General features: G+C 53.9%; 3 protein-coding genes across 3 annotated transcripts; 2 read left to right on the forward strand and 1 right to left on the reverse strand.

Annotated features, from left to right (window-relative positions):
- Window positions 1-52: 52 nt before the first annotated feature.
- Window positions 53-3204, forward strand: COCSUDRAFT_54417 (fructose-1, 6-bisphosphatase; the record flags this gene model as incomplete). The annotated part of the gene is made up of 9 exons (XM_005644653.1): window positions 53-149; window positions 336-448; window positions 623-706; window positions 815-862; window positions 1030-1113; window positions 1370-1543; window positions 1708-1919; window positions 2364-2529; window positions 3010-3204. The coding sequence occupies exons 2-9, from the start codon at window positions 368-370 to the stop codon at window positions 3202-3204; spliced, it is 1044 nt and encodes a 347-aa protein (XP_005644710.1). The 5' UTR covers window positions 53-149; window positions 336-367.
- Window positions 3205-4566: 1362 nt separating this feature from the next.
- Window positions 4567-14182, reverse strand: COCSUDRAFT_44121 (hypothetical protein; the record flags this gene model as incomplete). Its single annotated transcript, XM_005644654.1, has 20 exons — window positions 4567-4749; window positions 5104-5276; window positions 5666-5753; window positions 6158-6174; window positions 6580-6833; window positions 7102-7354; window positions 7575-7772; window positions 8063-8185; window positions 8401-8960; window positions 9183-9785; window positions 9925-10015; window positions 10114-10180; window positions 10292-10411; window positions 10530-10655; window positions 11876-11985; window positions 12089-12166; window positions 12309-12485; window positions 13557-13670; window positions 13713-13890; window positions 14060-14182. 20 exons carry the CDS (start codon window positions 14180-14182, stop codon window positions 4567-4569), a joined length of 3636 nt encoding a protein of 1211 aa, XP_005644711.1.
- Window positions 14183-15061: 879 nt separating this feature from the next.
- Window positions 15062-25462, forward strand: COCSUDRAFT_48633 (hypothetical protein; the record flags this gene model as incomplete). Its single annotated transcript, XM_005644655.1, has 21 exons — window positions 15062-15082; window positions 15225-15331; window positions 15700-15902; window positions 16229-16416; window positions 16739-16913; window positions 17064-17251; window positions 17596-17770; window positions 18187-18377; window positions 18676-18781; window positions 19084-19256; window positions 19689-19925; window positions 20196-20314; window positions 20658-20814; window positions 21115-21218; window positions 21377-21530; window positions 21880-22004; window positions 22347-22503; window positions 22821-22954; window positions 23383-23539; window positions 24225-24325; window positions 24701-25462. 21 exons carry the CDS (start codon window positions 15062-15064, stop codon window positions 24918-24920), a joined length of 3192 nt encoding a protein of 1063 aa, XP_005644712.1. The 3' UTR covers window positions 24921-25462.
- Between the last annotated feature and the right edge of the window lie 323 nt (window positions 25463-25785).

A 25785-nucleotide genomic window follows, 5' to 3' on the forward strand; every position in this document is an offset into this window, starting at 1 on the left:
CCAAACCCTGCAACTGCCATCTGTGTCCACCTTCTCTGTCACTTTTGGTTGAAAAAATACTTACTTGCAAAACTCTGCTTCTGTACGTTTCTGCTAACAAGTAATTTTCCGCAAAAGAGTCCTAATCTCGCTCAAAATATTCTGGGGAGGTTCGTCGCCATCTCTATTGTCGGTGAGCTAAAATAGTGCATGCTAAGCTGGATAGACCCCTCACAGCAATGCAGTATGATGCATAAAGTGCTTTCTTGCTAAGCACCAAGTGCAGATCATTTTTTCCGGGCTCCCATATTGTGTACCAAGGCCTGCTGACGAGGATGCAGTGCTTGCATTTCTAGGTGAGGAATTTGGCTCAATTTTGACGCCAACAATGGTGATGCATGAGTCAGACATCGGGAGAACAGATCCCATAACATTGACGCAATGGATATTGACGCAGCAGCAGATCAAGGTGACCGTTCGGTGCTTGCGATCTTATTTCTATACTTTATCGTCCACTTTCCCAAGCTTCAAGAATCCCCTTGTATATCGTGTCAGACTGTTCTATTGCTTGGCATGTTTAAAGATCTGCGAGATGCAAAGCATATACTATCTAATGCTCACTGGGTTGGTCACCATGCTGCAGGCGCCCAACGCACGAGGAAACCTTTCAATTCTTCTGAACGCCATCTGCGTGGCATGCAAATATGTGGAGTCTGCTGTGCGCAAAGTAAGCCTGATGCGGCTCTACTTTTTATATATGTGCAAGTTGGCCTTACAACTTGTGCACAGAGCTCTGTACTAAAGTTGTGAGCTTTGTGCCCTTGTCCCCTTTCAGGCTGGACTGGCCGGCATTCTGGGGCTGGCAGGCAGTGGGAATGTTCAGGTGAGATGGCTCAGCCTCCATCTGCTCAATGCATGCATGCTGTCATGCTCATGCATGGCCTGCGTTGCTGCACATTGCATGTCATGCAGCAAGACCGCTTCTCGCTGCACTCCAGAGAGGAATAAAAACGGAGATTGTTTGAGTGTGCGCCTGTTTGTTGACACCAGGGAGAGGATCAGAAGAAGCTGGATGTGCTGGCGAATGAAGTCTTCATCAATGTTCTGAAGCGCTGCGGGCAGTGCTCTGTTCTGGTGTGACCCCTCTCACCCAAGCCCCTTTCTTGCCATGCTTGCCCATGCAGGCTCTTTCTAATCCAATTTTGAGCTTGCCATGCCCCTTGCAGTCCAATTAAATTGTCCAGCAAGTAACACGGCGCATTTGTTGCTATCAGGAGAATTTATGTGACTACAGGCACTCACTTTGCCTCTGGCAGGCAATGCATGGCCTGAAAATGATAATCGTGTAATTTATATTGAGGTGATTGGAAGGTGGTCATGCTCTGTGCAGGTGAGCGAAGAAATCGATGAGGAGATTCTGATAGAGGGCGGGGGTGACTACAGCGTGGTTTTTGACCCGCTGGACGGCTCATCCAACATTGACTGCGGCGTGTCCATCGGCACCATCTATGGCATCTTCAAAAAGCCCGCCGACGAACCCGCCTCTGTCAGAAACGTCTTGCGGGTGCGCTCCTTCCTGCGTTTGTACCCAGATGTGAACCCACAACCTGCTTCCTGCCTCGAGCACTGTTTCTGACTTCTGATGAAGCCCCCTTCTTCGAGTCAGAATTGACGCACATGCTGCTACAGACTTTGCTGAACCTTGCAGCATCAACCGCTTCTGTGCAGCCCGGGCGGGAGCTGGTGGCGGCTGGCTACTGCCTCTATGGCAGCAGCTGCTCAATGGTGATATCTGTGGGCGGGCCCCCCACCCATTTCACGCTGGACCCCTCCCTGGGAGAGTTCGTGCTCTTATCCCCTGCCCTCCACGTGCCTAACAGCGGCAAGATCTACTCCATCAACGAGGGCAACTCTGTGCTATGGGACGCCCCCACCTCGCAGTGAGTCTCCTGTCATGTTCATGTTGTTTCTTGTAGTTAGCACCTGATCAGTCTTGCTGTCTCTCTCTGCCTTTCTTTCCCTCTATTGAAGAAGACAGGTGCTCCTCGTACAGAGAGGGTGGCTTTCCTGCAGATTCTAGCTTATTTGGGGTGCAGCTGGCTCAATCGCATGGATTCTGTGGCCAGGAACAACTCGCTCGCATTTTCCATACGAAAGTGTTGCTGCTTGATGTGACTTATGTGTCATTTGTGCCATGTCTTGTATCTATTTGTTGAGGTAAGGCCGGGTCTGCCGGTGAATGGCACAGTGCAGCCAGTGCTTTGATTCCAGCACTATAACCCCATAATGCCAGGGCATCTTCCAGTGCAGAGCGCCTTGCATGCTGTTTACTACTATCTTCCAGATGATCCGGTGATCAAAGATCTGCCTGCACCATGGCGCAGGTTTGTGAAGGAGTGCAAGCAGCCGGCAAAGGGGGGCGACCCCAAGAGTCTGCGTTACGTGGGCAGCATGGTGGCCGACGTGCACCGAACGCTGCTCTACGGCGGAGTCTTCATGTACCCCGCAGACTCCAAGACCAACACCGGCAAGCTGCGCCTGCTCTACGAGGCAAGCTGACTGCTATCTCCTGCTTTCACCCCGCCCCCAATAATTCCACCAAATGCCACAGTGCAGAAGTGCATGCAACCTTTCAGCGGTGCAGCTTGCAGCTTGGATCTCCCACTGCTTCCAACCCCAACCTCTAATTTACCAGAACTCAATGGATTGGCAGGAACTGCTTTCTCCTGTGAATGAACAGGCAGCGCGAGCGTCAGAGATCAAGGGGAAAGAGCTGCCTTGCAAAATAACATCATGCAGCAAGAATACAACCGTAGTAAAATGGTGTGATCATAGATCACATGGAGCAGAGTGAGACATGCGGTGCGTTGTGCTGCGCGCAGGGCAATCCGACGGCGTTCATTCTAAGCGTTAATTTAAAGAACCAGAGTCATGCATCAGATCAGCCCTAAGTGGAATGATTTGGGTTGTGAAAACCATCAGAAATGGTGATTAAGTTCTTGAATTCACCCCAAGACTGATGCTGCGCAGGGCAATCCGATGGCATTCCTGGTGGAAAATGGTGGCGGCCGCGCGATCACCGGCAGTGGACCCGTGCTGGACCTGCAGCCTGGCAAGATCCACGAGCGCTGCCCCATCTTCCTCGGCTCCAAGCAGGACGTAGACCGCATTGAGGCCCTCTATAACGGCGCTGCTGAGGCCGTGCACGCTGTGCAGCAGTCCTAGACCCCTCCCGATGAGGGGTCCAAAGGGCATAGAGGCGCACAAAATCCCAGCAGTCCTAGCAAAGAAGGGCCAAACCTCAGGATTGCTAGGTTTGTGATCTGGGTAGTTGGGTTTTACAGAAGATGTAGGCCGCTTTGAGGCGCCCCCCAATGGCGCTGGCCAGCCGTCCTAGACCCCTTGCAACGGGGGCCCGAAACCTAGGGTCCCCCTGGCCAGGCTTGCTATTTGGATGGTCGGAAGGCTCAGAGGATGGGGATTGCATAGAGGCGCCCCACAATGGATGGCGCTGGCCATCAGGCCTAAACCCCATGTACAGGGGGTTCATAGCGTGTAATCTGGGTGGTTGAATGGAGTGCAGATGGTGTACAGGGGAAGTATACGAAAGAAGAAGCTTCTAAAGCGCTCCCCTTGGGGCGCAATCTGGATGGTTGGAGGCGGAGAGGATGGTCAAATTTTTGAGCAGATGCTGGAAATGGCCTTAGGACTGCTGGAGTCACTCCTGTGATTTGAGCAGTTGGTGAGTGGGAGATGCGGGCAATGTGAATGGCAAATTCTGATAGCAGATCACATGGTAATTTTACGAGCTCTGCATGGATCAAAAGTCCAGATGGGGAATTTTTCAGAGCGATCATGTGTGTTGCAGTATCCTTGCAGGATTGCTCTGTGACCCCGCTCCTGTGTTCTATTCAACGTATAGTAAGGGTGTGAATGAGCAAATATTCTGCTGCAGAATTTCTGCAGCCGGCAGAATTGCCACATTTTTGACAAGGTGTAGATCTACACCTAATCTAGATTAGGACAAGTAGCTCTAGTAGGATCAGCATCAGTGCAAGCTTGGGTGCCAGTGATGCTCTACAATTCCTGAATGTCAACCATGCAGGACATGTGTGCTCGCATGTGAGAGTTTGCAGGATTTGTTCTTCACGTCTGGCTCGAGAGAGACATTTGTAACAAAAGACTTGCAGCTTGATCTCATAGCAGACACAACCTGGCTGTTTTACAGCTCAAAGTCTGCCACAATATGTACACATGGCAACGCAACCTTATTGCATTTATTGACACTATTTCCAACAGGTGCACATGCTCATCATTTAATGAAGTGCAGTCTCTCTAGAGATCTCGGCTGGGAGAAAAATTGAGCATGAACGAATACCAGACTCAGGCTGAAGAGAAGTCAAAAAGAGATGCAGCAATACAGCAACCGTGCCAAACCTTCTGATGCAACCGCATGCAGCAATGCTGCTCCCTGGTTGCTCGAGGCAGCAGGTCTCTGCTCAGAATTCACCAGATCAGACCACAAAATGTGCTTATCCAGCGGTGGATGCCTTCTCTTATTCATAATGTGCCTGCTGATTGGTCCGGTCAACTGCTTGGTGAGCCCCGGTTGCTGTAGAGCGGGTTTCTGAAGGCAGGAGCATCGCAGTCACCCGAGGAGCTCTTCTCACTGGGAGATCTGCTGATGTTGAACATTGTGTTCACAATTCCATTGTCCACATCCATTTGGGCAACGCTGTCAGCGCTCATGAAGCCTGCGGCAGTAACGGCCTGCGCGCCATTAAGCAATCTTTCTTCAGCTGCTTCAGACAGGGATGCTGTAGCAAGTAGCAAGTGCATGTCAGAAGGGCGACATTTGTCGAATTGAAAGGAGATTGTCCTGCCGGGCAGGGACAAAGGGAAGCTTGCTGCACCTCTGTCAACGCAGTATATTCATCTCTCTCCAGCCACTTTTGACCGCTGATGCTTCTTGTGATCGCTGGCAGATAGTCACCAAAGCCCACCTAAGCTGCGAGCTGGGTGGTGTGTTTGATATGTTTCTGAGCCCTGGTGCCGCATAGCCCCACCTTAGTATGAACTTTGCAAGGCTTCTATGAGCACTGGTGGACATACAGAGAAGCCCACCTGTGCCGTCGGCTCTGTCGGTGGCTGCGCGCGTCCAGGGCCGTCATTGTGCAGCCGACGTGCGACCGGACGCTTGGGGCCGCCGTCGAGGGGGCTGAAAAGGCCGCGCTCCTCGCTTGCCAGACTCTCCACCAAGGCGCGCAGGTGCCGCGAATGCGCCTCCGCCGCGCACTCTGCACGCACGATAAGTTCACATCTCTCTGATTTTATTAAGGATTCAGACTCCGTGCTCCTGGGCCGGGTGATCATTTTTTCTTGTGTTGCATGATTTGCGCTTGCGAGGCAGCCCTTCCTCTCATCTCTGGCCCTTGCTCTGCCTTGGTTTCTGCATTCCTCTTTCCCTGAAGTCACAGCGGGCGCCCATCTCTGCTCTCCATCAATGAATGAAGAGGCATGCCAGCCAAATACGCAAAGATGGCCTTCTGCATGCCCCACACCAGGCAAGCCAGCCAACCCCGTATGCAAAGGCAATGACGCAAACTAATAATTTGCCACTAGATCACTTGATGAAGTGCTTCAATGCTTAGTGGCACCCTTGAGGAAACACTTGGATTCTGCTCACCTTCTTCAGTGGCTGCATTGCTGTTGAGAAGGTCCTCCCGAGAGGTGTGGAAGCCTGTGGGGGTCCAAGGAGGCGACGCGCCGTCCATCTACACACACAACTTCAACCATGTTTGACATCAAGATTTAAACTCTACAGATCATACGCTCGAGAATGTGCACCTCTAAGCCATAATGCCCTTGCAATACTACTGTGGCATATTGGCAGGCTTGGATGTCCCGTATCTTTTGCAGGAGTGAGCCGGCTCCAATTGGGTGTGAGGGGAAGCAGAATCTCTGGCTAGCTTCACTCTGATGAGCTCCAACTGTGGATGAGGCGAAGTAGAGTCTCTGGCTGACTACACTATGCTGGAAACTGATATGAGGTGCGTGCCTTAATGGATGAGTCTCGAGGGGTGAGCGCCTCTCTGGGGGTGTAGTAAGCGGCCGAGCGGCCGGTGTTGGGCGCTGACAGCGCGTCGCCTGCCGCCTGACTCGCATGCAGCATGCCGACGTGCAGCGGCACACCGACTGTGGCAGCACACAAGAACCACCCATCATTTCCACATGCAAGGAGATTGCTGAGTCACACGTGACTGACAAAGCCTATCAAAGCATGCAACAATGTACGAACGGCCCAATGTTGATGATCTAGTGCTCTAAACTAAGGTCATGTGGACAGTAGGTACGACTGTGAACATACTTGCACCCTAGCATCCGAAGGAGAAGGGGACGGATTAGAAATTTAGCAATAAATCAGATCAAGCATTGAGCAAAGAGACGGGGTCTTGAGGCCCCAGCACCTGGCAGGTAGCTACGACAGTGTCAACATGGCTGCAGAGCATACGAAGCAGAAGTGGACGGAGGAGAACAATAGCAATAAAGCAGATCATGGCACAGAGCAAAGACAATGAAGGTTTCAGGAGGCGCCAGCACCTGGCAGGTAATGACCCGCGCGGTGTGGCAGCTCCAGGGCAGCTGCAGAGGCCGCCCTGGTGCCGGCCAGCGGCGAGCGCGGCGGCTTGCCGGGCGGGACGGGGAGGCGGCTGCCGGGGATGTGGGTGGGGGGCGCCGGGTGCCGGCCGGGGGGTCCCGGCAGCCGGCTGAGGGGACCCGGCAGCTGACCGGGGGGTCCCGGCAGCCGGCTACTCGCCGGCACCCTCGGCGGCGGAGGGCCCATGTTTGTGATCCTGCCGAGCAATCACAATTATGCTCAGGGATCGATCTCGCTCCCCCCCAATGGCACCTATTTGGGACACTCCCAGCACCCAAGCCCAGGCCCAAATTGTGCAAGAAGCAGAAATTTTGCCAACGCCTTGCGAACTCTCAGTTGTACCATTTATTCATACATACTGTAAGTATATGAGGGCATCAGGAGCGCTTGTCAGAGACGAGCACGTAGCAAGGCAGAGAATGCATCATTTGAGTTCTTACAGATTTAGGGCACTTGGGCGTTACCTGTTGGTCCTCAGGCTGCCAGTGGCGCCGGCGGCCCCACCGCCCAGCTTGGGGATGGAGGTGAGCCCGGTCAGGTGCGGGGCAGCAGGCAGGGCCAGACGCGATGCCGGCGCCAGTGCGGCCTGCCTTGGCAGCACCGGCGAGGGCCGCTGAGAGGCCCTCCTGCCCAGCTGCCCGGAACCCAGCCGGGCAGCTGCCGGTGCAGCCGCAGCCGGCGCCTCAACTCCCCCTGCGCCCACTCCTGCCGATGGACCTGCAATCACAATCCATGCACTCCTGAATGGAGATCCCTATGCAGCATATGCACCACATCACTTCATGACTTATGAGCGCCCAAATACATGGTGTCATGGTGACTCGCAGAGTCTGCTTGGGATTTATTCCACCTTGGAACCTGTGACACGCATGCAGCGGCACCACTGAAGGCAAGTGAGCTGCCAGTGTGGGCTGTGGCGGGTTTCTATTGTGCCCACCTGCTGTGGTGCGCGAAACGGATGGCTGGGAGTTCATGGCCTCGTTGGCGGCAGTGATGGCGTCGGAGATGATCGCAAACATCTGGCGGGCGGGGGTGGACTTTCGGTCGAGGTCCCTTGTGCTCGATGTTGCGCCTCCCCTGACCGGCGCTGGGGGCAGGGAGGTGTTGATAATGGGGCGTTCCATGTCCCTCCGTCCTGCGCCACCTATCAGGCAATGGTGCACACTGCTGAAAATTGACCCAGCAGTGACCCACAGAATCCTGATGAGAGAAGTACAAAAGAGAGGATTTTGGCTGACTCATTGGCTGACAGCAGTTATTATATGCACGCCGCAGCAGAAGCATGAGCCCTAGCTCGCCCATAGACAGAAGAAAACATCCTATATTTCCTCAGGTTATGAGGAAGGGATATCTGTATATGAAGGGATATCCGTAATCTCATCATTAGTAAAGAATGTGGGAAATCGCTGCCAAAGAGTTGCTGACCTTGCACCGGCGCTCGCTGGTATTGGGGCAGCCTGCTCGGGGGGCTGGGTCTCTTGTTTGACCGCGGCGCCTGTGCCGCCGCTTGGCTACCAACCGAAGATTGCAGGCCCCTGATCGAGCCGCCTGCGCCATGACCGCAGCCACTCCATTCAAAAATGTGTTCCTTCTCACTTGGCCTGTCTGTCCACTAGATGTCATCATTGACATTTTGGCAAGATCAGCAGCACTTCCTCCACCTTTATTAATCCCTCGTTTGCATCATTGAATGAAGGTGTTCCGCACTCCCAGGCAAGTGAGCAAGACAGGACACAAGTGTGAGCCAGCCAGGGAAAGGATACCTGGGCCGGCTGGAGGGCTTCGGTTGCTGGCATCACCCAGGGGGGTGATGAGCTGCTGCAGCTTCAGCTCCTGCAGCCCATGCGGCCCCTTATCGCCAGCGCTCTTGCGAGCGGCCGCGGCGGACAGCGCTGCGGAGTGGCCGGCCGCGTGCTGCGCCGCCTGCCCCGGCCCAGCGACCGCCACATAGGCGCGCACCGCGTCTTGCGAGTTCCCTTCCCGGGCCGCCTTCCCGGCAGCCGCCTGGAAGGTGGACAGGTACGACGCCACGCTGTGCGCGTTGCTGCCGCCAGCCGTCGGGCCGGCCGGCCCCGGGCCTGGCCGCGGCGCGGCCGGCACGGCCGGCTCATTGCTCGGGGAGGGGGGGCGCGCGATTGGCGGCGGCTGGCGCATGGACAGCCGGGACACCGACCGGGCAACGGACGCGGCGGGAGATGAGGCTGCGAGCGAGATCGGGGATGAGCTGGCGGAGCCCAGCCACCAGGGGGCTCTGGGGCGGGCTGCGCCGCCGAGCTTGCTTGACTTGGTGCGCTTGGGCGGCGTGCGCATCACCTCCGCAGACCTGCATGCATGCATTGGCTTTCACCCTCTTTGGCAGAGAAACTTGCAACAATATTGGCACTCACTCGCAAGAGATCTTAAGGCAGTGCACCTGACTCATGGCTTCGTTTAGTGTCAGTCAATGCTGCAAGCCGTCCCCTGTAATTTCCTAAACTAAGACGTGCATGTGTTGCACGCGTGTATCTTCGAGCATTCCAGGGCGGTTGTCGAGCGGATTGCTGACCTGGTCACGAGCTTGTAGAGGCGCAGCGAGAGCCGGGGGTCGCCGGTGGGTTTGGGCGCTGGCCGGGGCAGCGCGAGGGGCGGGCTGGAGGTCAGGATTTCGCCGTCCGACATGTCCTCCAGGCTGGTGCTACCGTCATCGCTGACCTCGTCCGCGCTGATGTCATCGCTTCCCGACAGGTACCCCTTCTCAGACGCGTGCGCCGGCGTGGCCGGCAGCGACAGCGGACGCAGCACTTCCTCGAAGCTGCCCTCGTCCCGGCTCGCATTGCGCCGGTGCCTGCCGCCATGTGCGCGCACCTGCTCAGCCGCAGCCGCCGCCCGGCCGCCTTCCGCGTCTGCATGCGGCAAGCCGGCGGGCCTCGCATGCGGCTGCTGCGCTGACAGATCTGCGTTCGTCTCGCGCGCAGCCCCTACGGTGGGCTTGGTGTCGGGCAACGCCGCGGCGCAGATGTCCTCGTAGGTGATGGACCATTTGTCCGCCTTGTCTGGGGCGGCTGGCTTGGTTGTAGCATCCGGCGCTGCCCTGAAGACCGACTGGAAGTTGTCGTCCGACGGTGTCAAGTTGAGTGCGTTGTAGCGAGCGAATTGCTGCGCCCGGACGCTGCGCGGAGCATACTTAACACTCAGCGACAAGTTGAAGTACAGTACTACCTATATCATGGCGGCAGGGGCCTGAGGGCGCCAGTGGGAAAAGATGCAAGTTTCTGGGAAGCAGCGCAGTCATCAGTGTGTGCGCCCACCTTGCTGCCAAAGCTTCATCAGCCTCTGAGGGCATTTGATTGGACTCCTCTTCACCTTCTGCATGCTCGCCTATCTGTGTGGCCCGGCTCCCTGCAAGAGTCAACAACCCGTTCGGATGGCCACATTCTTTTTCAGTGATGGAACAATAGGATGCACCATATAAATCTCGAGGTATGTCTTGCACTCACCCAAGGAGTTGGTATGGGGGAGAGGCTGCTCCTTGATTGGCCCAGTTCTGACCCACTCCACAACTCTCTGCAGCAGCATATCAGCTCTGGCTAGGGTATCAAGCATGTGGTCGACATTGTCATAAAAAATCGTTAGAAATTATGTGCAGACATTCAAAGCATATGCTGCCTGGCTCACCAAGTCGCGGGCCGCTGCGTCAGCATTTGGGCTGCGCAGAGTGGAGGAATCCACATTGATGTTAAGCACACTGACTGGGGCCGGTTTGGTCCCACCCCTTTTGGAGCTGACATTGTCACACTGCAATTCAAGCACAAATCCATTCATTAGGTGGGGAGAGAAGCAGACTGTGGTGTCCAGGAATGCAGGGGTGTCCAGGAGGTTACCAGTCTGTCAGGATGTCTTTCGGTTGGCGCACCGCTAGATGCAAGGGAGCATCAGTCACCACCGATGAATGGAAGCAACAGAACCAGCCCTTGAACAAGCCCTTCTTCCTTTGCTGATTGCTGGCTGGGTTTGCCAGTGAGCCTTCATGGCTCAAGCCCTGGTGACAACATGCAGATGTTAGTGCAGCAACACCAAGTGAAGCGCTAAAATATTGGCACTCGGCAATGCATACTGAGCCAATGCGGTCTCTGGCTCTGCCATGAGCAATTGGCCGATGTTTGCCAGCATCCAGATCTGATGGCAGAAGGAAAACCACCTCAGCAGGTGACTTCTCCGCCAACGAGAGTGGATTCTGGGGAGTGTGCTGACAAAATCTCATAACTTTGCAGCTGGCTCCAGTACGCTGGACGAATTCCCAATCTTCTGAAAAAAGGGTCCCTCAAACAAATATATTTCTGCAGACAGGTTGCAAGGCAACTGGCGGCCCGGCGCTACTCTGTCATGGGTTCGAGGTGTCGCATGCGTGACCTCGTGTTCAAAGAGGACTGTGGGCTCTTTCACCATGCGCAAGATGCTCGCAGATGTGTGGATGGGCAGGTGTTTCTGTCACAACATTAAATTTGTGGGGCCTTTCCCGCCAACGGAAGGCGTGCCAAAACAGGCGAAATTTTTGAAAAGTCATTCGAAGGTCTACCTGCGAGCTGTCGGGGCACAACCGAATGGAAGGGGACTTTGCCACAATGCATCCATTAGGACTGTTCCAGACGTGTGAAATATTATTTTAGATGCGGTGTGAGAACTCGACTGTTTCACGATAGGCTCGTCGGTGCCAAGATTATTCGCGTTCCCATCGGGACTCAAGCTGATGGACACAGCCTGCTGGATAGGCAGAGAGCCATTGATGCCTCGCTTTTCACACAAAAACAATATTGGCTCTTTGTGTCATGAATATTTGCTTCATCACTGTGAGTTATATGTGATCCCTGGTGTGTGCACCAGCTTTGTACAGACTTGCCTTGCCTAGATGCACAGCACCGCCGCGACAAATTACATTACGTTGTAGAAGATTGCAGCAGACAAGATCGTGCCCTCCTATGATGGCAAGTGTGTGAAGGCCCAAGGCAATTGGGCAACAGAGTATGCAAGATATCATGATCCTAAAATGCTTATCTTTGTCGCAGTACGGCACTGCCAACACCGAAGGCATGAGGCGCTTCATTTGTTTTTACAGCAGCGCAGCCAGCCCTGCGCAAGTTCTCTGCAACAATTGCGATACATGACGAGTGTGGCTACTGTCCCATTGCTACTCTCACTGCATATCTGATTGTTGCATCATGCCCGAATCCAGCCATGACAGGTTTTGCCCTATCAGTCCACATTGTTCTGCTGGACTTTAAGGGCAACAAGTAGCTGTGCCAGTGTTTCTCGTCCGTCTTCGCTCTCCACCCAGGAACCATCAAATGCCTCCTGTATTTTGTCTACAGCACCTGCAAATACATGAATTCTTTCAGGAGACAACAGGAGCACGCATGACTGCCTCAGAGAATGAGTAATGGTATGAGGAAGTGGTGACATCAGCAATATACCCACCCGCCAGAACAAGAGCTTCCCTGCCGTCATACTGAGCACAGAGCGCGTCCAAGGCCTTCAAAGCAGCTGTGATCACACCTGCCACAAAAGGGCAATAGTGAAACAAGAGATATCTTGCTTTCAGCACGATACCTACACTAGCTTGACTTGCTGTGAAGAACCTCATCGCCATGCTCTACAATTTCCACCTGCAAAGGGTGCGGGGAGGATGGATGCCCACTTTGGTCGGCGCCCTCATGAAGCAGGGCGAGCAGCTTTGCGGGCGCCCCTTCCCTCAGCAGAATCCCATGCCCCCACTCAGACTTGGCCAGCATGCGCACCCTGTCAGCCCCAGTGCGCTGCATGAGGGATGTGTCTGCCTCCAGCAGCTTCACTGCCCCAATTACATTACCCGCACCTGTGCGTACCCCACACACAGCCTCGTGACCCTAGGAAAGACCTGAAAATTACACCCGGCACTTGTAACATAATGTACCAAATGAACCTGGCTGCTGTGATGTGATAGCGCTTCCTCACATGAAGATGGCTTTGCTAGTACGGAGCATACCTATGCTTGGTGCCAGTTTGAGGGCGACAGCGGCTATGGTCCCTATTAGCAAGAATCTGACAACTCTCCCCACTGCTCCCTCATCAGGTTCCTCAACAGCTGGCCCATTGGCGGCCTGTGCGTGACAAGCAGCACCCGTGTGCACACTAAACCTTCCATCTCCTGTCCAAATGTACAATTTTAGTGGTTGCTAGGCACGTCATCCTACTAAGCTAGCTACTTGTTGCCTTCGATCCTGGGCTATGTGAGCGTCAAACATGACTGGCATACGCTGCAATTGCAAGAACCGCTAAGAAAATATTTTATGGAGTTCCTGCCTCTGCAGAAGCTGTGTGATGCAGCAATAGATTGCCATATGTTTGCTGCTTGAAGGGCCATCAGCTGCCGATCTGCAACGACTGAACTCAGTCGTGAGGATTTTTGTGCTCCAAACCAAAAGGGTACATTTGTGCTGCACAACGTTCTATGCGTATTGCAGTCTGTCATTCTTTCAAGACTGTATACAGTTTGCAATCTTCGTAGGCATCGTCCGAACGTGAAAACTATCTGTCGGGACATTGCCATTTCTGAGGAGCGCAATTGTATTCTTCACCACCTAGATTGTTTTCCTGACATATAAATGCCATTTTGTTCTCAAACAAAAACAAAACATTTCACATCGTCAAACACCCTTCAATGCTGACTAGTTTGGGGTCGATACCCCGAAACCTAGCCATGCAGAGCACCTCACTTCCCATGCTGATTTGTAGATGAAGTTTCCAACCTCCTTTGGGCTAACAGTATCTCAAGAAAACAGGTTCTGCCATCAGTATTGCAATCAAATGGGGGCTTTGCTGTACAGATACATCGGTGTCTCTTTCCTCCGCAGTTGCAGCCCTTGTAGCCTGTCCAGCTCGAAAGCAAGTGACAGCACGCGAGCACCAGCATCGTACAGCCTCATCAGCACCTCCTGGAACTTCTGCTCGGCTTCAGGGAGCAGGAACACAATCACCAGAGTGGGACTGCCTTGCATTGAATTTGCTGTTGCGCCTGCTCCTGCAGGGGCAGTGAGATCAGCGCACAGGAACCTAGCTGAACCTGAGACGCCGCACTGCTCTGCCCTGGCCTGCGATAGTTCCACTAAGTCCTCATCGAGTTCAATGCCCACAGCGGCTTCGGCGCCAAATTGCTGCACAGCCGCTACGCAGAGGCGGCCATCACCGGATCCCAGATCCAGCACACGATCCGACGGCCCCACTTGTGCAAAACGCAGCGCCTGCGTCGGTAGCAGCGATGTGCTCTGCTAAGCATGCACATGAACTGTATTTGCGAGTGCAACAATGGCACTGGACTTGCGGCCTGCACTGTGCTGTAAGATTCTGGTCTTGCTCTCTGTTGTGATTTCGGTGATGACATCAGACAATCAAGTTTTTCGTTGATTGTACCTTCTCCACAAGGGCAACCTCTGTTGCAACGTAGGGTCCCAGCAGATTGTCTGGTTCCTCCTCGAGCATTTTGGGGAAGGGGTCGTCGTCGCTGTGATCGCAGTAAACATCCTGCCAACGCATCCTGTCTGAAAGCATTCTGTTGGCTTTTACAATTCCTCCAGATGCTCTGATTTATCTGATTTGCACTTGATCTGGAGGTGCGATGGGTGCAGATCTCTCTCGTTGGCAAGCAAGAATAATCTAGCACAACTACAGATCTTATGATGAAAGCCTTGTAATCCTTCTGCTATGCGTGATCTCGTCCAAAAGATTAAAGTCAAGGAGACCTTGGCGCCTTCCGGAAATTTCCGACATGCATGGGCAGGCCAGAAGATCAGATAGTCCAACGTGTTCTGCAGCTTGGCACATAGCCGATGCAAATTCATACACAGTCAAACAAATCTTTGTTCTGATACAAGTGATACACGTTGAAATGTCCACAAATGCTTTACTGTAAAATTTGAGCAGGCGGCAGTCATCTTATCTCTTACAACAAATGGAGACTTTCAAAGGGTTGGCTCGCAATGTCGGACAGAGGCCACAACACCAGGATTTGCATTTACCATTGTGTAACTTGCCAATCGGCATCAATAGACTTGGGATCCAGTCTCGTAAGCCTGTTCGTTGGCAACCATGCGCACTTACACACTTATCCAGGTGCAACCAGCGCAGCAGACCTAGTCTTTGCAGCAGTAGACACCGTCTCACTTGCAGATCAGAACAGCTCAGCACACCATCTACAGCAAGGACCAGCAATGTGACCATTGATATTGGCCAGGAACCGGTGAGTGCCGACAACTTGTGGCCATGCCAGCAGTCCTGCAGTTCTCTCTTCTGTCTTACAGCGCATGACAGGAACCTATCCCTGCAAATCCATCATCTGGTGTATTACATGTCTTCTTGTTGCCTCAGATCTTGCTGGAGACTGGTGAGATCGGGCGCCAGGCTAATGGTGCTGTCATGCTGACTTGCGGCAAGACGGTGAGTCGCAGCTTACAAGGCAAAGATATGCTGCTGTCAGATTCGGCATACACAGCATGCAGCGCCACTGTAACCAACCAGGGGCCTTTGGAGCCTCCTTCCTGGCGGCGTTCAATGGCTGAGACAAGGTTGGGTCATGCAGGTGTTGTATGCAACAGCGTGCTGCGGAGACCATACTGTCGGCGATGGCTCCTTTACTCCCCTGCAGGTCAACTATGCAGAGAGGTTCAGTGCAGCCGGCAGGACCAGGTCTGCTGCCCATATTCTCTTGTCAGAAAACCTGTCTTGATTTGGAGTCATCTTGTGCACAATGAAGCATGATGTTGGGTCGGCACGACAGCACAATGTCTCGTACAATGTCTCCTAAGATGCATGCCCGAAATAGATGGCTGCAACTTTATGTCCAGTCTGTGGACAGCTACAGTTGTGGCATCCTGTAGCCCAGGGGCACAGGAATGACATATTTGTGTTTTGACATACTGGATGTTTCACATGAAAGCACACAACTGCTTATTCAGAACTACATCACAGCTGATGAAAGCCGACGGTCTCGGTATCACATGACGTGCACAGAAGATGCACTACAGTGTGGCTGACACGGTGACTAATGCTTGCAGCGGAGGCTGGCTGAAGCGCGATGGGAGGCCCAAGGACGGGGAGGTGCTGACGGCGCGTCTAGTGGACCGGCCGCTGCGGCCGATGTTTGCGCCGGGCTGGGCCAATGACACGCAGGTGCTCATCTGGGTGCTGTCCTACGACGGCATCAACACCCCCGAGCCGCTTGCAATCACCGCCGCCGCTGCCGCCCTCGCCATCTCTGGTGATTGCCTCCCGTCCTATTGGACCCATGTCTTGTGACCTTGCAGGACCAATGCCCTCTGTCCTGTTGGGTCTACGTCTTGTGATCTCTTACCTGCCCTCCACGAACAAAATCCCTGCCATCGGACCCATCTCATATGACTTCAGGCCTTCCCTTCTCCACTCAATCATTTGCCTATTGGAGCTACCCTTTGTGACCTCATCCCGCATGGCAATGTCCTGCCATGCATGACACGCCATGCGTGCCCATCGAGGCGGCGCATGCATGTGAGTTTGCTGCTGAGGAAAAGAATGTGCAGCTGATGGTGAGTATGGTTGGGGTGGCAGATATTCCGCTGCAGAAGGCGGTGGCGGGGGTGCGAGTGGGGCTGCTGGAGGGGCGGGGGTTTGTGGTGAACCCCAGCGAGCAGGAGCTGCAGGAGAGCAGCCTGGACCTCATGCTGGCCGGCACAGCTGATGCCCTACTCATGATAGAGGGCTACTGTGACTTCCTGTCCGAGGACCAGATGCTCGAGGTCAGTGCTGCTAACCCGAGAGACCTTGTGCACCATGTCCTGTATTGTCTGTACCACGCTCTACACGGCGGCCCCTGTATCACTCTGTGGTATCCTCAAGGCAACTTTATCCCTTCCTCTCAGTACTGTGGCCTAGCAATTCTGCTGTGAGGATGCACAGTTGTTTGGAGCGGTACAAGGACATCAATACCTTCCGTCGTGGGAATATGGGAGGAATGTTCCTGCATGCAAGTGTTCTCATATATGAGACAGTAACCCATACCCCAATTCACCGAGACGTTTTTTTGATGGTCGTAAATATGGTGGGAGGCGTGCGCTGCAGGCTGTGAGGGTTGGAACGGAGGCTGTGGCAGAGCAGTGCCGGGCGATTGAGGGGTGGAGGAAGCAGGTGGGGCGGCCGAAGCGCCAAGACATGGCCCACGGCACAGAAGGCCTGGAGGCCCGGATTGAGGCCCTGTGCAGGGACGATGTGGAGGCTGCTTACCGAAGAAGTGGCGGTGAGTAGGGCAGAGCATGAACTTTGCTTGCCTTGGATTTTGGGTGGTCTTTGGTTGTCAATTGCGGTTCACCTGATAACAGATAAAAAATTACCAGTTGCACGTTATGTTTTGCTATGTACTGAATTTTGGGTTTGTGGGGTGTGGCAGGCAAGCATGAAAGGTCTTCGGCGGTGATGGCCATACAGGAGCGGGTGAAGTCTCAGCTGGCAGAAGCAGATTCTCTCCAGTCACTCGGGAGCCTGTCAGAGGATGAGAGCGACGTCGAGGAAATGTCTGTCGGCACATCCGGGGCAGCGCCCGTCGCCAACCTCTCCCAATTTGGCCGAGCCTTTAAGGTGCTCCAACTCTGCCGAGGCGCTGAATCCTCGTTCGAACACCTACAGCGTCTACCACTGCAGTGACCCACAGCAATATCGCACAGCTTGTGATTGCCCTGCATTTACCTTCCCCATGCGCATTGAGGCTCATCAAGCCTCTGCATCAGACAGTGCACCAGAAAGCAATGCAGCTTTGCTTCACAATGGGGATGTGAGGCATGCATCAGCACCAGCATGGATAGCCATTGGCCAGCCTCTATCCCACAAAAGGCCACTCAAGTTTGAGAAATTGAACTCAAACTTCGACATTTCAAGTTTGAAAAATTCGACTTTGAAAATTCGAATTTGTGATGGTGGCGCAGCATGTGGAGGCGCGGGTGATGCGGCGGATGGCGCTTGGGGAGGACTGCCGGGCGGACGGGCGCCGCTGCGACGAGGTGCGGCCGATAACATCGCGCGCGGGGCTGCTGCCATCCACGCACGGCTCCTCCCTCTTCACCCGCGGCGAGACGCAGACCATCGCCGTTGTCACCCTGGGTGAGGAACCCCTCACCCAGGCCCTAAAAGGGGGTGCAGAATCTGGAGACGCATTATCATTACCCCTGGCTCTAATTTTTCCTGGACATCCGTTTCTTTGCGCTCTCTAAGGAGCACACTGTTGTGCCACAAGAGTATCAACAAACTTTGAAGAACAGTGTAGCTTTTGTTGATGCGCTGCAGTGCGCATGTGCATGCGCTGTATCCACGGAGATCTAGCAAAAAGCAGAAAGAAGGATCTCAAGCCATGAGGCTGATACATGCCGCACTCCACTGCTCAGAGCTCTTGGCAAGGCGGTTGCATTGTCTCCGTCCAATTTGTGACAAAGGGAAGTTATGTCTTTGCCCAGCTCACACTGGTGTCCAATCGGCACGCATCACTATCACTGACGTTGCATTGCATGGGTGTGGTGCAGGCAGCGAGCAGGATGCCCAGCAGGTGGATGAGATGGCGTTGGAGGGGCAGTTCTCGCGCAAGTTCTTCCTGCAGTACTACTTCCCGCCCAGCTGCGTTGGCGAGACCGGCCGCGTCGGCGCGCCCGGCCGCCGCGAGATCGGCCACGGCCAGCTCGCCGAGCGCGCGCTCACCCCCATCATTCCCGACGCGGTGAGTGCTTGCTGCTTGATAGAAACAGGCAGCTGCTTGCTAACAAGTAGCGATGCCGGAAAAATGCTAGTAATTTCTCCTAAGCAAACAGTGAGCACCCTTGTGTTATCATATGAAGCCGGGTGCAGAGCCTGCGCATTTCGTCGCCATGTGCAAATGTGGCAATTTGGACTTGGCTGGAGCATGTGTTGATGCCATTTGCGCGCTGTGCTGAACACAGTGCAAATTTATACTAAAAGCTCTTTTGAGCGGACTCAGCAGGCATGCACACAGCCAAGGAGGTGCTGTGGACATGCAGGTGGACTTCCCATACACCGTCCGTGTTGAGAGCACAGTGACCGAGAGCAATGGGTCTTCTTCCATGGCCAGCGTGTGCGGCGGCTACCTGGCCCTCCTCGATGCAGGTGCAGCTCACACTACACTACTGCACAAACAAAAAGCCAGAGGAATCTTGCAAAAGCAAGACCCCGCATGCTTTCTACCCTGTTCCAGGCTCTGTGCAAGCCTTGCCCCGACCCCGGCTGGCGGTATAAAAACCGAGCGCCGTGCTCATGGTTGACTGGTATTCTTGGTTCCGATGAGTCTAACAAGGGGTAAATTGAGTGGTAGCGTCTGCCTGCAGCTTTCCTGCAGGCGCATCTTGCCTCTCCGCAAAATTCAGCATGCAGTAATAGTACTTGTAAAAACAGCGGTGCGTGCTGCGCAGGTGTGCCGGTGACGCGGCCGGTGGCGGGGGTGGCCATGGGTCTGATTTTGGAGCCCAGCGGGCAATTCCAGATTCTGACAGACATTCTGGGCAGTGAGGACGCCATGGGAGACATGGACTTCAAAGTTGCCGGCGACGCTGATCACATCACTGCCTTCCAGATGGACATCAAGGTACCGCCGTAATCACCCTAAACCCCACGGAAAGTAAATAAAAGATCTGAAAAAGGGTCAAAGGCAGATCTGGATTTGGCATGGGTAGAATGCAAAAATCTATTTTTTACTGAGGGAAGTGGTCTCAAAGTAACCCCGCACTAATACAAAATTCTCAGGGTGCGAAGTTTAAAATGAGAAATACGGTAGTTGCATATTATATTCTTGATCTCATAGCACTGTACTAGTGCTACCAGGTCACCACAGCATGCTCTATGACGCTACGCTTGCATCTCATGCATGCATGTCTGCCGTTGTCCCGTCTAAACAGAGCTCGCACTGCATGGCCCTTCCTGCTTAACAGCAGCAGTGCGAGAAGCAGATATCAGGCAATTTTGTACGTATGATCTGAACATGCCTGTCTGACAGAGCTCTTTTATCGGCGCCCCGCAGGTGGAGGGAATTACGATAGAAGTGCTGACGGCTGCGCTGGCGGCCGCGCGCGCGGCGAGGCGCCACATCCTCGGGGAGATGGATCGCTGCGCCCCAGCCCCGAGGCGTTCCTTGGCACCCAATGCTCCGCGCATCCGCCGCTTCAACGTCAACCCCGACAAGCTGGGGCAGCTGATCGGCCCCGGTGGCCGCTACATCCGCGCGCTCATCGAGGAGTCCGGCGCCGATGACATCAAGGTGCTTCTTTGCTGATATACAAACCTGATTTGCCTCTGTAAGGATCTTTCTCCGTGGAGTGCAGATTCTTCTGGGCCATATGCTCATTTCCGTCTGAGCGGGCGCTCGGTGCTTGCTGGACCTTCTTGTGGCATTCTCTGTTCAGTCTCTCTCTATCTGTCTGGGCCCGGCACCTAGCGTTTGGCGGCCAGCCAATGATGCATGCATTTACGAAGAAAGAAAAGTTCGTTTTCGCGCAGAATTGCTGAGATATGGCCATGGGTGTGCTAGGTCGTTGACAACATAAAGGGGACCGTGGAGGTAATGGCGAGCAGCGACGATATTGCAACCAAAGCACTGCAGATGGCAGAGAGGCTCCTGGAAGAGCCAGAGGTTGGCCGGACCTACAAGTGAGCTACCATTCCCAAATGCAGTTGTCATATTTTAGGTATCATTCGAGGCACAGCTCAAGGTGTTGTTGCGAATCTTAACCATGAGAGGTGGTGACAAATTGCTATGTATTGTACAAATGGCTGCCTGTACGATATTGCCTCTTTTTTGCCCTGCTTGTTCCTGTCATGCGCGCGTATGAGGGAAAAACTACAAGCACTGCTGGGCAATCCCTAGCTGTCATTGTGCTGCCACACAAAGGTCCTTTGCTTCTTTGGTTCCTCGAAGCTCATTGTGGGCTTTTGGGCATTGAATGCGGATTTCGTGACTTCTGTCCACCACCCTTTCTTTGTGGGCTTGCAGCGGCGCCAAGGTGGACTCGGTGGAGAAGTTTGGGCTGTTTGTGGAGATCCTGCCGGGCAAGACTGGCCTGCTGCACAATTCAGAGCTGGATGTGGATCGCAGCATCACCGCGGAGAACTGGGTTGTCGGTGACTCCATTGATGTCAAGTTACTGGAGGTTGGTTCTCTCCCCTTGACGTGCTGCACCCTCATACACACCTGTCCTGCTCCACCATGACTAGACTTATATTGCATCGCCTGCGCTTTCTCAGAATATTGTCAAGAGTGTCTTTAATGAACCTCTCAAGTTGCGGCTCATTTCAGGACATTGCCAGTTGGGCCTCGAGTGAGACAGGCCTTGAGCGAGCTTCTCCTTGCAAGACCTGTTTGTGCCTGCTGGAATAGCATGCATGCACTCTGAGGATGAGTATTGGTTTCTGGCTATGCGCGGTTGAGATAACAAGCATTCTCTATGCAGGTGTTGGAGAATGGCAAGCTCAAGCTGTCAAGGAAGGCACTGCAGATCGAGGGTGGGGCAGAGGATATACCTATGGAGCAGCCAGAGCCGGGCAAGATCTACAGGTGGGTGACTAATATTCACCTGCTCTAATGACATGTCTGGCTGCTTATTTGCTTCTGGAACAAACCCTGAGTACTCAGGATGGTATATTATAAGGGAGAGTCGATGTATCATTTATTCCGTTCTGAAGGCTGTCCTGAGGGCCAGCATGTGGGTGCAGAAATTGTCAGGTGACGAGCTGCGCGGCCTTTGGGGTCTTTGTTGAGATCCTGCCAGGATTGCAAGGCCTGGTGCACGTTTCTGAGCTGGAGATCGGGAGGGCAGAGGCAGATGAGTGGTCCCCAGGGGACACCATGGATGTCAAATTACTCGAGGTGGAAACCTGCCTCCCTCAGCCCATGTTAACCTGCATTTCTCCCCTCTCAGGGATCGGCATTTGACTCACATCTTCATACCCTTGTCTTCGGGCCCGCTGCATTGCAATTCTCAACTGTCTGCCAGCAAGGCGGCACCCAGGAGTGAAGCATTCGCTCCCCTCGCGCATCAGTGTATCTGGGACTGTGCAGAGGCGGGGGCCCCCGGGCATGCGTGGTTTACTGCTTTTTTGCACCAATAAACCCAACATTAAGAATTGGAGGACTCTAGATGCGCCTTTTTACGCGATTCTGGGGTGTTGCATTCCCTGAATACGCGGCAATGACTGATATGCGTGCGGCTGTTCAGGTCATGGCAGGGAACAAGCTGAAGCTGTCCAGGAAGTCTGTGCTGCTGGAGGAGGGCGTTGCCTCCCGCACTGCCTCCTCAGCCGCCTCGTCAGCAAGTTCGTCCGAGCTAGGCCGCATCTACAAGTGCGTTGCAGCCCTCTGTCCTGACCACGCACCCTCTTGGCGCCTGCACAATTATTGACCTTTAGTCCTGCTCAAACATCGCAGTGATAGCCTCAGCCCAGGAGCAAGGCAGCACGCCCTGCGCTGAGGCTAAGACTGCATGCCCTGAGCAGGGCCCAACTTCCCCTTCGGCCCATGTTTCAGGGCACACTCCAGTGTCCTTCATGCAGGCAGGCCAGTCTTCAGACTACCCACCCATATCGCCAGTAAATGAGGGCGATCGACCAGCTGTCCTAACACCGTCAACTCACCGCGCGTGTGCTTCCATGCGTGAGTCATGAAGTTATATTTCCCTTGGTGCAGGGATGCGAGGGTGACGAAGGTGATGGCGACTGGATTAGTCGTGGAGGCGGCGCCTGGCGTGGAGGGAACGGTGCACCAGACAGACCTGGACGTCACCCAGTACCCTGACCTGCGCTGCTGGCACGCCGGTGACGTAATGGATGCCAAGGTTGTCGAGGTGGGGTCCTGAGGAGTTTACTGAGGTACAAAGAAGAGTGAATTTCAAGCTGGTGATGACTGATGGGACAGCCAAGCATGCCATTGACAGCCCAGCACAGAAATCGTGCTAAGCCTGTGGTGCTGCATGCGTGCATGCGTGCATGCAGCAGGTTGACTTGGGAGGAGCAGAGCTCTGCAATGTGTCGACGTCAATACTTGTGAGCGAGGCTTGAGTGAAGGCTTCGCATATGTCTAGTGCATTTAATGTGTTTTCACCACCATCGACACATCTCAGACAATGTTTCATCATTCAAAATTTATTTCGAATGCCTGCAGGTGTCGGAGGACGGGAAGCTGCGGCTGTCCAGGAAGGCGGTGTTGCTTGACCAGCTGGGCATTGTGGTCGATGACAGGGCATCCACATCAGCATCAACCCCTCCCGAGGAGCCCGAGATCGGCAAAATCTACCGGTGCGCCTGCATTTGCTGTTTTCTCTCACCCGAAACAACACCTCTCGCGCCGGATGCCATCCAGGCTGCCTGTGGTGCACCCGCGGCAGCAGCGCTCAAACATCTCACCCGTCAAAAGCCACATTTGTGGCCACGTTTGAGCATGAACAGGAGCAGCGGGTCAGACATTTGCACATGAAACAGGAAAGTCTCCGGCCTGACATTGTCTGACAGTGATGGGAAACCTTTTTGGGGGAAACCTTTTTGAAGATATACCGAAGTAGTACATATTGCCGTGGCTATTTGTGGCTGTCTTCCTTGGTTCACAGGACATGCACCCGAGGCGTGCAGGGGTGAAGGCCTACAAAGGGCACAGATTCCTTGGCTTGATCAAATAATCAACAAACTAGAAGATAGCAGAATCCAGAATTGTTATTCCTGTCATGCAGGGATGCGTGCGTGGAGGGCGTGAGCGCGTTTGGGCTCTTTGTGGAGATCCTGCCGGGAGTGAGGGGCCTGTGCCACATATCGGAGCTGGAACTCGGCAGAACTGCCAGCATGGACGCCTGGGAAGAGGGTGACCGCATCGACGTCAAACTCATAGACGTGCGCTTCTGATCAATGACTTTTTCCCCAGAATTGTCATGATGTTTATTAAATGCTGTTCCTGCCTGTGGCAAGGTACGTGAGCAGGCGAGCTGCAGTTTGAAGCGGCCACAAATGCTATCCCTTGATGGACTTGCTGGATCCATGCATTACCCAACCAATCGTGGGCGCGGTGCTCAATAATTATACTCCCCCCCGCCAGCCGCGGCCTAGTATTGTTCGGTCCTGAAGTCGAATCCAATGTCTTGAGAATGAAACACCGAAAGTGCCCACCCAGGTTGTCTTTTTGCACACCTGCACATTCACACACTGCTATGCATGCTGTGATTGGGTGCCCTGCCTAGGGATCATCTGGTTGCTCAAGGCCAGGGAAGGTCATGTAACACCGTAATCCGCACCCCTGTCTCTGCCAGGAGGTAACCATCACTAACAACTAGTCCTTTCTCTGCTGTGGTTGAGCTTCATGCTTTTAGAGATACATGTAAGCCGCCGTCTCCAGCATGTTTCGAGAGGCTCACCCAGCTGATGCACTGGTGCCTGCCGGTATCTACCGTGAGGTTTTCACGGTATTACAGTGTTTCGGTATTTAACCTGGCGGAACATTGGTTTTACGGTATCTGACCTGCGGTTTACGGTACCTGACCAGACAGAATGACGGCATCTGACCTGATGCGTGCGCGCACAGACGCTGAAAGATGGCAAGCTGAAGCTGTCACGGAAAGAGGTGCTTCTCGAGGACGGATCCGCGCAGAGGAGTAACGAGCCTGCTGTGGGAGAGATTGTGCGGTGAGTCACCAGACATGCTGCCGGAACCTTCCAGCCAACCTGGATATTGCCTGGAATATGCCAGGCCGTCCTCTTCTGCTTTATGAGCTGACATTTTGGCGGCGGAATGTAATGTATGTCTGAGCAGAGCGTGCAGTCTTATGCTCACGATCAGAGGGGTCAGTTCAGGTGCTACGCGCTGCGGAAACAAGAGAGGTTGGAAGGGAATTGCTAAGGTGTTGCACCGCGCCTAGCCCTGCGCTGCTGGAAGTGCTGCATTTCAGGGCAGATGTGCAATGTGCACGACTGATTACAATCATTACCGACCTTATCATTAGCCTTGTATGTCTTCGCTTGCTCTGGCTTCAAGCGGTGACAAAAGCGGTTCTGCTGCAGGGGTGCAGTGGTCAGGAGCGTGGTGGACTTTGGAGTCTTCGTCAAGGTGGCTCCCGGCGTGAAGGGGCTGGTGCACAGGTCACAGCTTGACCTGGATGACTTTGAGGAGGTCTCGGACAGGTACCAGAGCGGCGACAGAATCGATGTCAAGGTGCTGCAGCCTTTTGACGACCGCCTAACACTCTCACAGGTGGCAGCCTTGGAGGCCGCCGCTGTGTAGAGATGAGTGCTGCAGGCAATTATCTTCATTACAAGATTTGTCTGCCAAGAGGCAAGGTTAATGGTTGCCAAAATCCTACCCCTTGTTGGGCTCGCCAAATGCAACCAAGACGAAATTAGTTTATGATTACATTGCTCAGCATTTATACCGCCCCTCGCCAGCGGGGGCTAACTTACAATCGCATAACACCGTGGGTAAGACTTTTAGTGGAGAGGTTCTTGGGGCGCGCTTGAGGTGAATAAAATTTGCAGCAGGGCTCTGACTTTGGGCCAGTAGCAGGAGGAATGAATCTAAATGTCGAGCACTGTGCAAGGATATTGCTGTACCTTGGTTTGCAGACTCGAGGAGAAAGCACGGATACTAGTTGCGAGGTTTGCTAATGCTTGCGCAGAACTTAGGTTTGCTCATTGCTGTCTCACCAACGCATGAACAGCTTAATTCATTGAAGGATGGATTGGACTGCAGCGGATATATAGACCACATTTGGTGTCTCAGCTGCTTGGGTTAGAACAGTAGCAGTCTATCAACTCCACTGGGTATGCAGACAACTAGCACACAGGGCCCGCTCCTGCACCCACAAATCATTTTGTGGGTGCAGGCAGTTATTGTTGCATTGAACACATGGCACTGCATTTTGGTACAACACACCAGATCCTAATCAGCCACAGTCCCAAAGGCGCATGGACTGCTACTCGACACTTTGACCTCAGCATGCGCATCTGGTCGCATTCTGCCCCTCGCTTCAACCCAGGGATCACAGGTCTTCCTCTGGTGTGCTCCCTCTCAGACAAAAATTTAATGGACTGGAGGTTTAGCACGGGCGCTTCCAGTTGCAGCTGCTGCTTACAGAGTATTTCCCCGATAC

The sequence above is a fragment of the Coccomyxa subellipsoidea genome, assembly GCF_000258705.1.
Source record: "Coccomyxa subellipsoidea C-169, whole genome shotgun sequence".
NCBI lineage: Eukaryota > Viridiplantae > Chlorophyta > Trebouxiophyceae > Coccomyxaceae > Coccomyxa > Coccomyxa subellipsoidea.